Raw genomic sequence first — 16021 nt, forward strand, 5'->3', positions numbered from 1 at the left:
AATAATATAGTAAAATAAGATGTCTTCTTGGAAGAAAACAAAAGTAGAATCCTTGCTTACACCACATACAAAAAAAAAAAGTTCCCTTGGCATATAAGACAAATGTAAAACAGAAAACCCTGGATGGTTGGCAGGAGAATCTTGAAGCTGTACTATATGGAATCAAGGGAAATCTTATTCAAGATTGGAAACCAGAATCTATGAATAAAGAGTAGTCATAACTGAAAATGTTAAAATTAAAAACTTTATCACAGAAGTGCCATAAACAAAGTCAACTTAGACAACAAATAGTTATGAAGAAATTTTACAACATAGATGAGAGTACACAGCTAATATCCCTAGTGTTGAAAAGAGATGGAGGGCTGTAAATTTTGAGAAATGATTCTACATTATCTTACACATATTCGACAACTTATACTCAAGAGTATAAGTATATACTCTAAGTATATACTTAGCAATTCTACTCCTAAGTATATACTCAAGAGAAACTCTTGCACTCATGCCTCAAGAGACATTTTCAAAAATGCTGGGTGGTGGGATGAATTGGGAGTTTGGGATTGACATATATACACTACTATGTATAAAATAGGTAACTAATGAGAACCTACTGTATAGCACAGGGAACTCTACTTGGTGTTCTGTGGTGACCTAAATGGGAAGGAAGTCCAAAAAAGAGGGGATATATATATATATATATATAGCTGATTCACTTTGCTATACAGCAGAAACTGACACAGCAGTGTAAAGCAACTATACTCCAACAAAAAAAGAGGAAAAAAATGCTCATAGTAGAATTGCTCATAAAATTCATCCATCCCAAACAGAAGGAATCCAAATGCCCATTAACATAAAAATTGAAAAATTGTGGTATTTTCACATAATGGAATTTTAAATAGTAATGAAAACGAATGAGCTCAGTTGTGAGCAGTAACATGAATAAATCCTAGTTACATAATCTTGAAAGGAAAAAGTAAGCAGGCCCTAGGGGGTTATGTGTGGGCTGATCAAGTTCAAAAAACTATCATTATATTAATGAAAAACCAACACAGAATTCAGGAAGGTGAGTACCTCTGGGCAGAAACAGGGAACCTGAAAAGGGAGGAATGTATAAGTAAATGAAAGATATTTGTAAGATTCTAGGTCTCGAGTTGGGTGGTGGGTTCTTAGTTTTCATTTTACTAATTTACAATTTAAATAATTGCATAAAAGAGGGTCATGCCAATAACGATAGTGTGTCATGGACTGAGGATCGTGATTATTCTAATAATGTGTCTGTATACCTAAAGTCCAAACAAAACAAAGAGCTCTTACAAATGATAAGAATATGGTAAGTGCCAATAGAAGAATGTAAAGAAGCTATGTACACAAAAGCAAATCTAACAAACATGAAAATATGCTGAATTTCACTTCATCTCAAGAAAATTCAAATTAACAATGAAGTGTCACACTCATCACACTAATAAAACTTGAGCAAGGGAAAATAACTATTGCTAGAGGGGATCTGGGCAAAAGGGTACACTCAAACATTGCTGGTGGAAAGTGTGAGTTAGAGCCTTATTCACATTTTTGGATAGCAATATGGAAACATCTATTAAAATTAAAAATATATATACCATTTGGATCAATAATCCCACTCCTGGGAATCTACTCCACAGAAATAAAACTTCTAGTATATACGGCTGTATGGAAAAAGATCTATATTTTGCAGCATTGTACTAGTGGTAAAGCAAAACAAAACAAAACAAAACTGGAGCCACAGTAAATCTCCATTATTAGAGACATTGATCTGTAAATTACAGTATAAGCACATCATAGAATATCGTTCAGGCATTATAAGTGTTGACTGGGAATTTCAATGATGTATACTTGAGTGAAAAAAAGGGAGAATGTGAGAAGTGTGTATAATGTGATCCAATTTTGTTTTTAAAAAAGAACGTCTTAAGATGCCTCTTTTAAAAAATATATGTACGCATGTATTTGTGTTTGTCTCTGCAAATGCATAGCATGGAAAAAAATAACAAAAAGTAAATACTAGTTGTTAACTCAAATTACATAGGTTGAGAGAAGATTAATATAGGTAAAGGGAATATAAAAGGGAGGAAGGGAGGGAGGGAAGGAGGCAGGAAGGGCAGCCATATATAGGGACAATATAGAATCTAAGGCAAACAGATTTAATAAGATAAAGAGGAATGCCATATAATTATAAAAGTAATAAAGTTTTCATATGTACATATATATGTCTATGTTACCACCACACAGATCAAGATATAGAACATATAGAACATTCTTTATGTTAAAAACTTCTACAAATTAATAAATAAAAGACTAAAAGCCAGATAGAAAATGAGCAAAGGAAATGAACAAATAGTTCACCAGACGGGAAATAGAAATAGAACTTGAATATATGGAAAGATGCTCAAACTTTTTCATGATAAAGGAAATGCAGATTAAAACTGCATCAACGTACCATTTTTCATCCATCGACTGACAATATCCAAATGTATGACAACACATCATGTTGGGAAGGCTATGAAAAAAGAAGAGATCTCATACATTGCTGGTGAGAAGGTATATTGTTGCAACTGCTATAGAGAACAATTTAGCAGTATCTACAAAAATTACAAATGCATATACTCTATGACTCAACAATTCCACTTTTAGGAATACTCAAAAGTAGAAAATAATATATGTTCAGAGTTGCTCATTATAACTTTGATTGTAATGGCAAAGGATAAAAACAAATATTTATTAACAGGTTACTTGTTAAATTATGGTTCCTCCATAATTTGTAATAATATGTAAAATAATATGAAAGATTAATGAGAATATTTAAAGTTCTCTAAGACATAACTTTAAGTGAAGAATATAATGTTCAAAAGTGCGTTTAGCACACTAGTATTTATATAAAAAGGAGAAAAATAACACTGGTTATGCACAAGAATTTTATAGAAATACAAAAAAACTTACCAATAGTAGTTACTTGCAGGGTGTAGTAGACTTGTGGGAACTGAGTGATGAAGTACAGGGTGGGAGGGGCAATTTTCACTGTATTTTTAATATAATTTATTTTTATAATAAATTGTCTATTCAAGAAGAAAACAATAAAAAAATTAGCTCTACATCTATTGAAATGGGTATGGTGTATTAAGTGACAAAAGCACATTATAAATAACATGAATAGTGTACTCTCATTTTTGTAAAAAGTGTATGAGTGTGTGGGGAGGCTGCTGTGTCTGTGGGTGTAGAAAAAGACATATAAGCATTCGTACAAAGTTTTAACATTAGTTACCTCAGGAGTGTAGAGGATGTTATTAATTCTTTGGACAGTTTCTCTTGTTAAAAACAGCATGTATTGCTTTTGATATTTTAAACTGAGATATACGAAATTTCAAAAACAAATAAAAACATTTTTTGGTTATGTTTTGCCACAACTAAAAATTTGTCCAAAGTGTCAAGAAATGCAACCACATTTTATTTCGTAGGTTATCATATGGATATACGATCCAGAAAACGCAGACCCTAGTGAATTGCTATGGAATGCAAATGAACCTTCCCTAGTAGGTGGAAACATTATTATTATCATAGATAAAATAATACGCTACATTTCTCTTTTAAGGGCTGTGAATAATTTATATTAAGCAGCCTAGAACTAAATACATTTTAATAATCCATTAAATTTAGTTTAGTCATTATAGTGATTTTGAACTTGTGCTCGATTTCTACAATTATAAATCTTTCTTTAGAATTCTTACTGAGCATTCTCTGTATTTTCTATGACTTCATTATTCACAAAGAGGCTGACCATTAAAATGCTTTAAAGATGTTTCTTGAGTATCTTTGTTGAAGTCATCCTTCAAAAATCTGTCTAGTCCTTTACTGAATCCTTTACCACTTGAGACTAATGATTTTCCTAAAAGTGCAGCCCAGTGAATAAATGTCCTTTCTTTTATCTGTTACAAATTTACCTCTCAAGATTCAAGTTCTGTCTTCTGTTACAATCAAAATGTATAGAAGAGAAATGTAAAATGAGAAGTTTTAGTTTCTTATGGGATTCTTTATGTCTTAATGAGTCAAGATATGATTTTTTAATAGCATACTGTCATGCCTCATGGTAATCAAATTCACAAGAGATGGACTGATAAAATGAATCAATTAATTGTTTTATTTGGCAATAAACTTTAGAGGGAATAAAATATATTAATGGTAATTAAATACTTTAAGTGTTACTTAATTTCTAATCTTTTAAGTGAAAATATGCACAATTTAACATTATTTAGTTCATGCTAAATAATCATACCTAATACTTTACTTTTTTTCTTAATTTCCATGTTTATTCATGATCATGTCATTTCCTTAAAAGATTTCTCCATTACAAACAACATAGACTCTTTTTTTTCTCAATTAATGCATTTATTCATCCTTTTAATCCATACATTTTTATTGTGGGAAAATATACATAATATAAAATCTACCATTTCAAACATTCTTATGAGTACAATTCAGAGACATTAAGTAAATTTCCTTTTTTAAAATTTTTATTGAAATATAGTTGATTTACAATTTTATGTTAGTTTCAGGTGTACAGCAAAGTGACTAAAATATATGTATATATTTCCATTTGGTAATCATAAGTTGGTTTTATATATCTGTGAGTCTATTTCTGTTTTGTGTATAAGTTCAGTGTATCTTATTTTTAGATTTCACATATAAGCAATAGCATATGATATTTCTCTTTCTCTGTCTTACTTCACTTAGTATGATAATCTCTATGTCCATCCATCTTGCTGCACATGGCATTATTTCATTCTTTTTTATGGCTGAATAATATTCCATTGTGTATAAATACCAAATCTTTTTATCCATTCATCTATCAATGGACACTTACATTGTTTCCATGTCTTGGCTATTGTAAATAGTGCTGCTATGAATATTTAAGTGTGTGTATATATATATATATATATATATATATATATATACATTTTTATTTTGAGGTAGGTTCCCTCTATGCCCACTTTCTGGAGAGTTTTTATCATAAATGGGTGTTGAATTTTGTCAAAAGCTTTTTCTGCATCTATTGAGATGATCATATGGTTTTTCTTCTTCAAATTGTCGATATGGTGTATCACATTGATTGATTTGTGTATATTGAAGAATCCTTGCATCACTGGGATAAATCCCACATGATCATGGTGTATGATCCTTTTAACATGTTGTTGGATTCTGTTTACTAGTATTTTGTTGAGGATTTTGGCATCTGTATTCATCAGTGATATTGGTCTGACATTCTTTTGTTGTAGTATCTTTGTCTGGTTTTAGTATCAGGGTGATAGTGGCCTTATAGAATGAGTTTGGGAGTGTTCCTTCCTCTGCAATTTTTTGGAAGAGTTTGAGAAGGATGGGTGTTAGCTCTTCTCTAAATGTTTGATGGAATTCACCTGTGAAGCCATCTGGTCCTGAACTTTTGTTTGTTGGAAGATTTTAAATCACAGTTTCAATTTCATTACTTGTGACTGGTCTGTTCATATTTTCTATTTCTTCCTGGTTCAGTCTTGGAAGGTTATACCTTTCTAAAAATTTGTCCAGTTCTTCCAGGTTGTCCATTTTATTGGCATAGAGTTGCTTGTAGTGGTCTCTAAGGATGCTTTGTATTTCTGTGGTGTCTGTTGTAACTACACCTTTTCCTTTTCCAAATTTATTGAGTCCTCTCCCTCTTTTTTTTTTTTTCTGTGGTACACGGGCCTCTCACCGTTGTGGCCTCTCCTATTGCAGAGCACAAGCACCGGACGCTCAAGCTCAGCGGCCATGGCTCGTGGGCCCAGCCGTTCTGCGGCATGTGGGATCCTCCCAGACCGGGGCACGAACCCGTGTCCCCTGCATCGGCAGGCGGACTCTCAACCACTGCGCCACCAGGGACGCCCCGTCCCTCTTTTTCTTGATGAGTCTGGCTAATGGTTTATCAATTTTGTTTATCTTCTCAAAGAACCAGATTTTAGTTTTATTGATCTTTGCAGTTGTTTCCTTTGTTTCTATTTCATTTATTTCTGCTCTAATCTTTATGATTTCTTTCCTTCTACTAACTTTGGGTTTTGTTTGTTCTTCTTTCTCTAGTTCCTTTAGGTGTAAGGTTAGGTTGTTAACTTGAGATGTTTGTTGTTTCTTGATGTAGGATTGTACTGCTATAAACTTCCCTCTTAAAACTGTTTTTGCTGAATCCCATAGGTTTTAGATTGTCGTGTTTTCATTGTCATTTGTCTCTAGGTATTTTTTTATTTCCTGTTTGATTTCTTCAGTGATCTCTCAGTTATTTAGTAATGTACTGTTTAGCTTCCATGTCTTTGTGGGTTTTATGGGGTTTTTTTCCCTATAATTGATTTCCATTCTCATAGCGCTGTGGTCAGAAAAGTTGCTTGATATGATTTCCATTTCCTAAATTTACTGAGGCTTGATTTGTGCCCCAAGATATGATCTATCCTGTAGAATGTTCCATGCACTCTTGGGAATAAAGTGTAATCTGCTGTTTTTGGATGGAATGTCCTATAAATATCAATTAAATCTATCTGGTCTATTGTGGCCTTTAAAGCTTGTATTTCCTTATTAATTTTCTGTTTGGATGATCTGTCCATTAGTGTAAGTGAGGTGTTAAAGTGCCCCACTATTATTGCTGTTGACTTCCTCTTTTATAGCTGTTAGCAGTTGCCTTATATATTGAGGTGCTCCTAGTTTGGGTGCATATATATTTATAATTGTTATATCTTCTTGGATTGATCCCTTGATCATTACATAGTGTCCTTCCTTGTCTCTTGTAACGTTCTTTTTTTGTTTGTGGTACGCGGGCCTCTCACTGTTGTGGCCTCTCCCATTACAGAGCACAGGCTCCAGACATGCAGGCTCAGTGGCCATGGCTCACGGGCCTAGCCACTCCACGGCATGTGGGATCTTCCCAGACTGGGGCACGAGCCCATGTCCCCTGTGTTGGCAGGTGGACTCTCAACCACTGGGCCACCAGGGAAGCCCTGTTCTTTATTTTAAAGTGTATTTTATCTGATATGAGTATTGCTACTCCAGCTTTCTTTTGATTGCCATTTGCATGGAATATCTTTTTCCATCCCCTCACTTTCAGTCTGTATGTGTCCCTAGGTCTGAAGTGGGTCTCTTGTATACAGCATATATATGGGTCTTTTGTGTCCATTCAGTGAGCCTGTGTCTTTTGGTTGGAGCATTTAATCCATTCATATTTAAGGTAATTATTGATATGTATGCTCCTATTACCATTTTCTTAATTGTTTTGGGTTTGTTTTTGTAGGTCCTTTTCATCTCTTGTGTTTCCCACTTAGAGAAGTTCCTTTAGCATTTGTTGTAGAGCTGGTTTGGTGGTGCTGAAATCTCTTAGCTTTTGCTTGTCTGTAAAGCTTTTGATTTCTCCATTGAATCTGAATGAGATCCTTGCCAGGTAGAGTAATCTTGGTTGTAGGTTCTTCCCTTTCATCACTTTAAGTAGATCATGCCACTCACTTCTGGCTTGTAGAGTTTCTGCTGAGAAATCAGCAGTTAACCTTATGGGAGTTCCCTTGTATGTTATTTGTCAATTTTCCCTTGCTGCTTTCAATAAAATTTCTTTGTCTTTAATTTTTGCCAATCTGATTACTATGTGTCTCGGCGTCTTTCTCCTTGGGTTTATCCTGTATGGGACTCACTATGCTTCCTGGACTTAGTTGGCTATTTCCTTTCCCATGTTAGGGAAGTTTTCGACTATAATCTCTTCAAATATTCTCTCAGGTCCTTTCTCTCTCTCTCCTCCTTCTGGGACCCCTATAATGCAAATGTTGTTGCGTTTAATGTTGTCCCAGATGTCTCTTAGGCTGTCTTCATTTCTTTTCATTCTTTTTTCTTTATTCTGTTCCACAGCAGTGAATGCTACCATTCTGTCTTCCAGGTCACTTATCCGTTCTTCTGCCTCAGTTATTCTGCTATTGATTCCTTCTAGTGTATTTTTAGTTCAGTTATTGTATTGTTCATCTCTGTTTGTTTGTTCTTGAATTCTTCTAGCTCTTTGTTAAATATTTCTTACATCTTCTCGATCTTTGCCTCCATTCTTTTTCCAAGGTCCTGGATCAGCTTCACTATCATTATTCTGAAATCTTTTTCTGGAAGGTTGCCTAGCTCCACTTTATTTAGTTGTTTTTCTGGTGTTTCATCTTGTTCCTTCATCTGGTACATAGCCGTCTGCCTTTTCATCTTGTCTATCTTTCTGTGAATGTGGTTTTTTTCTCATGTATCTTTTTGAGTTATAGTTTTCCCCAGATATATACCCAGGAGTGGGATTGCTGGATCATATTGTAACTCTATTTTTAGTTTTTTATGGAACCCCTGTACTGTTCTCCATAGTGGCTGCACTGATTTACATTCCCACCAACAGTGTAGGAGGGTTCCTTTTTCTTCACACCCTCTCCAGCATTTATTATTTGTAGACTTTTTAATGATGGCTGTTCTGACTGGTATGAGGTAATACTTCATTGTAGTTTTGATTTTCATTTCTCTAATAATTAGAGATTTTGGACATCTTTTCATGTGCCTGTTGGCCATCTGTATATCTTCTTTGGAGAAATGTCTATTCAAATCTTCTGCCCATTTTTTGATTAGGTTGTTTTTTTGATATTGAGCTGTTTGAGCTGACAAACAGCATAGACTTGAGTCTTAGACTATTAACATGACACACAAAGCCCTGAGTATCCCATCTCTGCCACTCTTCTCTGGCCTTAGCTCTCCACATGTCCTGTCTCCAGCAGCTGCACTCTGCTGTCTCCCTTTACACTTCTGCTCTTCCATGAGTCTGTGTCTCTGCTTATGCCATTCTCTCCACAGGAACTGCCCATTCCCTTTCCTCATCTAGTCATCTTTAAGTCTCAAGTCAGGTATTGCCTCCAAGATGCCTGCCATGACCAAATCAGGGATTTTGTTACATGAGTAGTTTGCAAGGATTATTGTAATATTGCAGTTTTGATAAATCATCCACAAAATAGCTCTGGCAAAATATAAATTATCTGTTTGGGCTTTTATCAACCAATAGATAATGTGCCTAACAGACACCCACATCCTAATTCTACCTCTGACTCCATTCTTCATTCTCTTCCTTAACCCTTTACCGTCCCTGAGTTTGAACTCAAAATAATCCCTTATGTTTAACTCATTTCTATACTTTATTTCGCCTTTGAACCTCAACCCACTTCTGTCTCACATCCCTATCTGAGCCTTACCCTTTCCCCAACACCCACACCAGGGAAAAGAGAACCAGCAGTAGCATGTGGCTCAGGGATGGGGTACAGGATAACTTATTTGTACATGTGGTTAAATAACTATTAAAAGGCTCAGGGTTTTCGTTTATTTGAGGTTTTTTTCCTTCACCATTTTAACTATGAATTACATCATAAAGAAAAAACCATAAAAGCTAAGTATCCAGTTTAGTGAATAATAATAAATAACTACTATCAAGTGATGAAACACTAACAGTAGTACAGAAGGTCCCCATATTTTCCACCTCCATGAACATAATTTCTCCCTCCACAATAGAGGTGCTTGTATGGACATAATCCTTCCCTTCCCCTGGAGGTAACCATTATTCTGAATATTTTGTGATGATAATTGCTCTGTTTTCTTCTTTAGTTTACCACATGATTCCTAAACAATGCAGTTTAGTTGGTTTTATTTTTCTACTTTAAATAAATTGAATCATGCTTTATATACACTGCATATTGCTTTTTATTTTTGATCATAATTCTATAAGATTTATCCATGTTATATATACCTATAGTTTGCTCATTTTCATTGTTGTATGTTATTCATTGTTTCAACACACCACACATTTTTTATCCATTCTAGAGTCAATGAATTTGGTGTTGGGTTTTGTTTTGTTTTGTTTTGTTTTCAACAAGTGTTGGTTTCCTTTTTCAGCTTTATTGAAATATGATTGATCTTTAGCATTGTGTAAGTTTAAAGTATACATGTGTTGATTTAATATACTTATATATTGTGAAATGATTACCATAGTAGAGTTTTTAAGACCTCCATCACCTCACATAGTTATATTTTCTTTTTTGTGGTAAGAACATTTAAGACCTACTTTTTCAGCATCTTTCAAGTACTTTGATAGAGTATTGTTAACTATTTTCACTATGCTATAAATTAGATCCCCAGAACCTATTCATCTTATAATTGGAAGTTTATACCCTTTAACCAGTATCTCCCCATTTCACCCACTGCTCAGCCGCTTGCAACCACCATTCTACTGTTTCTATGAATTCAGCATTTTTAGATTCCACATGAAAGTGAGATCATACTGTATTTGTCTTTCTCTGTCTGACTTATTTCACTTAACATTTTTAGATATCACATCTTCTTTATCCAATCACCCACTGATGGACAGTTAGGCTTTTCCATATCTTGGCTATTGTAAATAATGCTGCAATAAGTATGAGAGTGAAGGTATCTCTTCAATAGATGTCCTGTTTTATTTTCCTTTGGATATACACCCAGAATTGGGATTGCTGGATCATATGATAGTTCTATTTTAAATTTTTGAGGACCTTCCATACTGTTTTCCATAATTTCTGTACCAACTTACATTCCCACCAACAGTGCACAAGAGTTCCCTTTTCTCCATATCCTTATCAACATTTGTTCTTTCTTATTTTTTTCGATAATAGCCATCCTAAGTGGTGTGAGATGCTATCTTACTGTGGTTTTGACTTGCATTTCCCTTATAATTAGTGATGTTGAGCACATTTTCATGTACCTTTTGGCCATTTGTATGTCTTATTTAGGAAAATGCCTATTAATTCCTCTTCCCATTTTTCAATCAGAGTTTTTTCTTTTTTTGCTGTTGAGTTGTATATGTTCCTTACATACTTTGCATATAAACCCTTTATCAGATGTATGACTTGCAAATATTTTCTCCCTTTCCATAGGTTGCCTTTTTACTCTGTTGATTATTTCTTTGTTGTGCAGAAACTTTTTAATTTGATGTAGTTCCACTTACTTATTTTCACCTTTGTTGCTTGTGCTTTTGGTGTCATATTCATATCCAAAAAATCATTGCCAAGACCAATGTCCAAAAAGCTTTTCCCCTATATTCTTCTAGGAGTTTTACAGTTTCAGGTATTATGTTTAAATTTCTAATCCATTTAAAGTTAATTTTTGTGGTTGGTATAAGGTAGGCTTCCAATTTCATTCTTCTGTACATGATTATAAATTTTTCCAGCAACATTTATTGAACAGACTATCCTTTCCCTATTGAGTATTCCTGGCTGTCTTGTCAAATATTAGTTGACCATATATGCAAGTGTTTATTTCTTTGCTCTTGATTCTGTTCCTTGCTATGTGTGTCTATTTTAATGCCAGTACCATACTATTTTGATTACTATAGTTTGAAATCAGAAAGTGTGATTGCTTCTGGCTCTGTTCTTCTTTCTCAGGATTTTCTTGACTATTTGAAGTCTATTGTGGTTCCATACAAATTTTAGGGTTATTTTTTCTACTCTTGTGAAAAAATGCCATTGAGATTTTGATAGGGATTATATTGAATTTATAGATGGCTCTGAGTAGCAGGGACATTTTAACAATATTAATTCTTCTGATCCATGAACATGGGATATTTTTCCATTTATTTGTGTCTTCTTAAATTTATTTCATCAAAGTCTTATAATTTTCTGTTTACAGATATTTCACCTCCTTGGTTAAATTTATCCCCAAGTACTTCATTTCTTTGATGCTATTGTGAATGGGATTGTTTCCTTTATTTCTTTTTCAAATAGCTCAATGTTAGTATATAGAAATGCAACTGATTTCTGCATGTTGATTTTGTATTCTGCAACTTTACTGAATTTGTTGACAAGTTCTAAGAGTTTTTGGTGGCTTCCTTAGGATTTTCTAAATATAAGATCATGTTATCTACAGAGACATTTTTATTTCCTTTTCAATTTGAATGATTTTTATTTCCTTTTCAATTTGAATGATTTTTATTTATTTATTTTTTCTTGCCTGGTTGTTCTGGCTAAGACATCCAGTACTGTGTGGAATAGGAGTGGTGAGATTGAGCACCCTTGTCTTCATCCTGACCTTAAAGCAAAAGTTTTTAACCTTTCCCCACTGAGTATGATGATAGCTATGGGCTTGTCATATATGGCTTTTATTATGTTGAGGTAGATTTCTTCTATACCCAATCCACTGAGCATTTGTATCAAGAAAGGATGTTGTGTTCTGTCAAATGCTTTCTCTGTGTGTATTGAGATTATCAAATGATTTTTGTCTTTCATCCTATTAATGTGATGTGTCATATTTATTGACTTGTATATGTTGAACCATCCTTGCAACCCAGGGATAAATCCCACTTGATCATTGTGTATGATCCTCTTGGTGTGCTGTTGAATTTGGTTTGCTAGTGTGTTGCTGAGAATTTTTACTGAGAATTTTTGCTGAGAATTCATCAGGGATATTGGCCTCAAGTTTTCTTTCCTGTAATGTTCCTATCTGGTTTTGGTATCAAGGTAATGCTGGCCTCATAAAATGAGTTGGGAAGTATTCCCTCCACCTCAATTTTTGGGAAGAGTTTCAGAAGTATTGGTATTAATTCTTTAAATGTTTGATAGAATTCACCAGTTAAACTATCTAGTCCAGGTTTTGTTGTTTCTTTCTTTTTTTTTTGTTTTTTGCAGTACGTGGGCCTCTCACTGCTGTGGCCTCTCCCGTTGCAGAGCACAGGCTCTGGACACGCAGGCTCAGTGGCCATGGCTCATGGGCCCAGCTGTTCCATGGCATGTGGGATCCTCCCAGACCGGGGCACGAACCTGTGTTCCCTGCATCGGCAGGTGGACTCTCAACCACTGCGCCACCAGGGAAGTCCTGTTGTTTTTATTGGGAGATTTTTGCTTACTGATTAGGTCTTCTTACTCATTATTAGTCTGTTCATATTTTCTATTTTTTCAGGATTCATTCTTAGTCGGTTGTATGTTTGTAGGAATCTGTACATTTCTTCTAGGTTATACAATTTTTTGGTATGTAATTGCTCACATTTTTCTCTTATGAGCCTTTGCATTTGTGTGGTATCAGTTGTAATGTCTCCTTTTTCATTTTTTATTTTATTTATTTGAGACTTTTGTCTTTTTTCTTAGCCTAGTTAAGAATGTGTCAATTTTGTTTATTTTTTCAAAAAGGCATTTCTTAGTTTTGTTGATTTTTTTTCTATTTCTATTCCGTACTTGATTTGTTTCTGCTCTGATCTTTATGATATCTTTCCTTCTGCTCACTTTAGGCTTAGTTTGCTTCTCTTTCTCTAGTTATTTGAGGTGTAAAGTTAGGTTGTTTATTTGAGACCTTTTTTTTTTAAGGTAGGCAAATATTGCATCCCTTTTAGTCTTGATTTTGATACATCCCATAAATTCTGTTATGTTGTGTTTATGTTTTCATTTGTCTTGAGGTATTTAAAAAATTTCCTTTGATCTCTTCTTTGACCCAATTATTGTTCAAGATTGTGCAGTTTAATTTGCATGTATTTGTGATTCTTCATATTTTCTAACTATTACTGATTTCTAGTTTCATTCAATTGTGGTTGGAAAAGATACTTGGAATGATATTTTTAAAAAATCAATTTGGACTTTTATTTATTTATTTTTGACTGTGTTGGGTCTTCACTTCTGTGTGAGGGCTTTATCTCATTGTGGCAAGCGGGGGCCACTCTTCATCATGGTGTGTGGGCCTCTCACTATTGCAGCCTCTCTTGTTGTGGAGCACGGGCTCCAGACGCGCAGGCTCAGTAGTTGTGGCTCACGGGCCTAGTTGCTCCGTGGCATGTAGGATCTTCCCAGACCAGGGCCCAAACCCATGTCCCACGCATTGGCAGGCAGATTCTCAACAACTGTGCCACCAGGGAAGCCCCCAGAATGATTTTAATCTTCTTAAATTTTTAAGACTTAAAAATTATTTTATGACCTCACATGTGATCTATCACTGGTAAGGGTAATTTTATAGGCAAATACAGAACAATATAACACTGTAATGGTGGTGCATGCATCACTTTTAACCCTCATATAAAAGTTAAAAGACAAAAATTTGTTAATAGATGAATAACACACAAAAAAGCTCTGACTACACGAACACAAAGGGGGCAGGTAGTAAAAGTGTAGTTTATTTATGTGATTGAAGTTGCTAGCAACTTAAAATAGTTTTAACTATAAGATATTTTATGTAAGCCTCAAGTTACAAAAAACTAGTATATAGTTTCTATCAGGTATATTGTTACAAAAGATAAAGAGAAGAAATCAAAGGAAAGCACTACAGAAATCATCAAATAACAAGGAAAACAGCAATAGGGAAAGAGAAGAGTAACACAACTGCAAGTCAGACCAAAAAATTAACAAAATGGCAATATTAAGACCTTATTTATCAATAAGTACTTAAATTCAAATGGATTAAACCCCCAATCAAAAGGCATAGAACGACTGAATGGATTTTTTAAAAAACATCCAGCAATATGCTGTCAACAAGCAACTCACTTTACATTTAAAAACACACATAGGAGAAAAGTGAAGGTATGAAAATAGATTCCATGCAAATTGTGAGAGAACTTTACTCTCCTCTGGGTGGTGAGATTATTTTCTTCTCTATTTATTCAACAAATATTTATAAATGCTGGTTTGGGAGGCAGAGCCTCGAGGCAGTAGTTCAGTTTTGGACATACTGGTTTGAAGTGCTTGTAAGTCAAGTAAGAGAGAAACACTCCCTGAAAAGGAGAAATTAGTCTAATGTTTCAAATGCTGCTGAAAAATCAATTAAGAAACAAAAAGATATTTATTAAATTTAGCAGCATGAATAAACATATATTGATGTTACAAGTAGAATACTTTTCTAAAAAGTATAAGAAGTTGGGCACTAGATAGTGAAATCTGCTAATGATAATTAATAGTAATAAAATAAATAGGCATATTCCTTTTAAAAATCATTTTGCTCAATTCATATCAAGAATTATTAAAGTGTTCATAACTTTTGATCCAGTAATCACATTTTAAAGAATTTAAGCAAAAGAAATAGTGCTAATGTAGAAAAGACTGTATCTGATAATGTCCGTGGCAATAATATTTACAAAAGTGAAAAAATAAAGCTACCTAAATGTCCAATAGGGGAGTGTTAAGTAAGTAATGATAACTCACTCAATGGAGTATTATGCTGTCATTTAAAATGGTATATTATGCTGTCATTTAAAATGTCATTTTAAATGATATATAGACTTCAGGTTATATAACATGAATACATAACAGTAACCTACATTTGGTAAATCCTAAGAAAATATCCTAAATATGTTTTTTATACTTTTGATGATTTCTTTGTGGTAATTTTTTTCCTATATTTATAAAACCATCTTTAATGACCATGAATTACCGTATTAATGGAGAAACATATGTTCTTAAGCTTGTTGACACAATTATCTTAACTTTATCTTAGTCTATCCTTTTTTCTATCATCTTGCTGTATAGGTTGCTTGCTGTATTTTATTTCCATCTTATTCTTTACTACATTAAGAATGCTCCATTTAGTCTTTTCCTTTGCAGGTATATGAAGGATAGTTGTTTTTAAAATTCTGAATAGTGAATAAGATTTTTAGAAAGAAAATTTTAATGATCTATTATTTATCAAGTATTTACCAGGCAAGTCTATTTTTCTCTATCAAAATCATTAAACTTGTATTCTTCAAGGAAGCCTTCCCTGACCACCATTACTACTCTCAAAATATAGGTTAAATCCTCCTATTAGGCAATCCCGCAGTCCCAATAAATACACACTTACTGGTAATCATTACAGCAATCTCAAATGTTCCTTTGTGGGTGGTTGACATATTTCTAGGAAATTAAACAGGAGCAGTATTGAAGGACTCTAGACTGGCCCTCATATATCTGATTTTTTTATTCTAGGGATTCCCCATAATGAAACTGTTGCCTCTATTCTAAAAGGACTTTATTAGGAATAATCCCAGTCA

General features: G+C 33.9%; 1 protein-coding gene across 1 annotated transcript in view; it reads left to right on the forward strand.

The window, feature by feature from the left end:
- The window catches only part of CATSPERE (catsper channel auxiliary subunit epsilon), a 251287-nt gene that overhangs the window by 44627 nt on the left and 190639 nt on the right, over window positions 1-16021 (forward strand). The window contains exon 6 of the mRNA XM_065871636.1: window positions 3483-3557. Coding sequence (XP_065727708.1) covers window positions 3483-3557 — 75 coding nt within the window. The remainder of the gene's footprint in view (window positions 1-3482; window positions 3558-16021) is intronic.

Source organism: Phocoena phocoena, chromosome 1 (genome assembly GCF_963924675.1).
Source record: "Phocoena phocoena chromosome 1, mPhoPho1.1, whole genome shotgun sequence".
NCBI classification, from domain to species: Eukaryota; Metazoa; Chordata; class Mammalia; order Artiodactyla; family Phocoenidae; genus Phocoena; species Phocoena phocoena.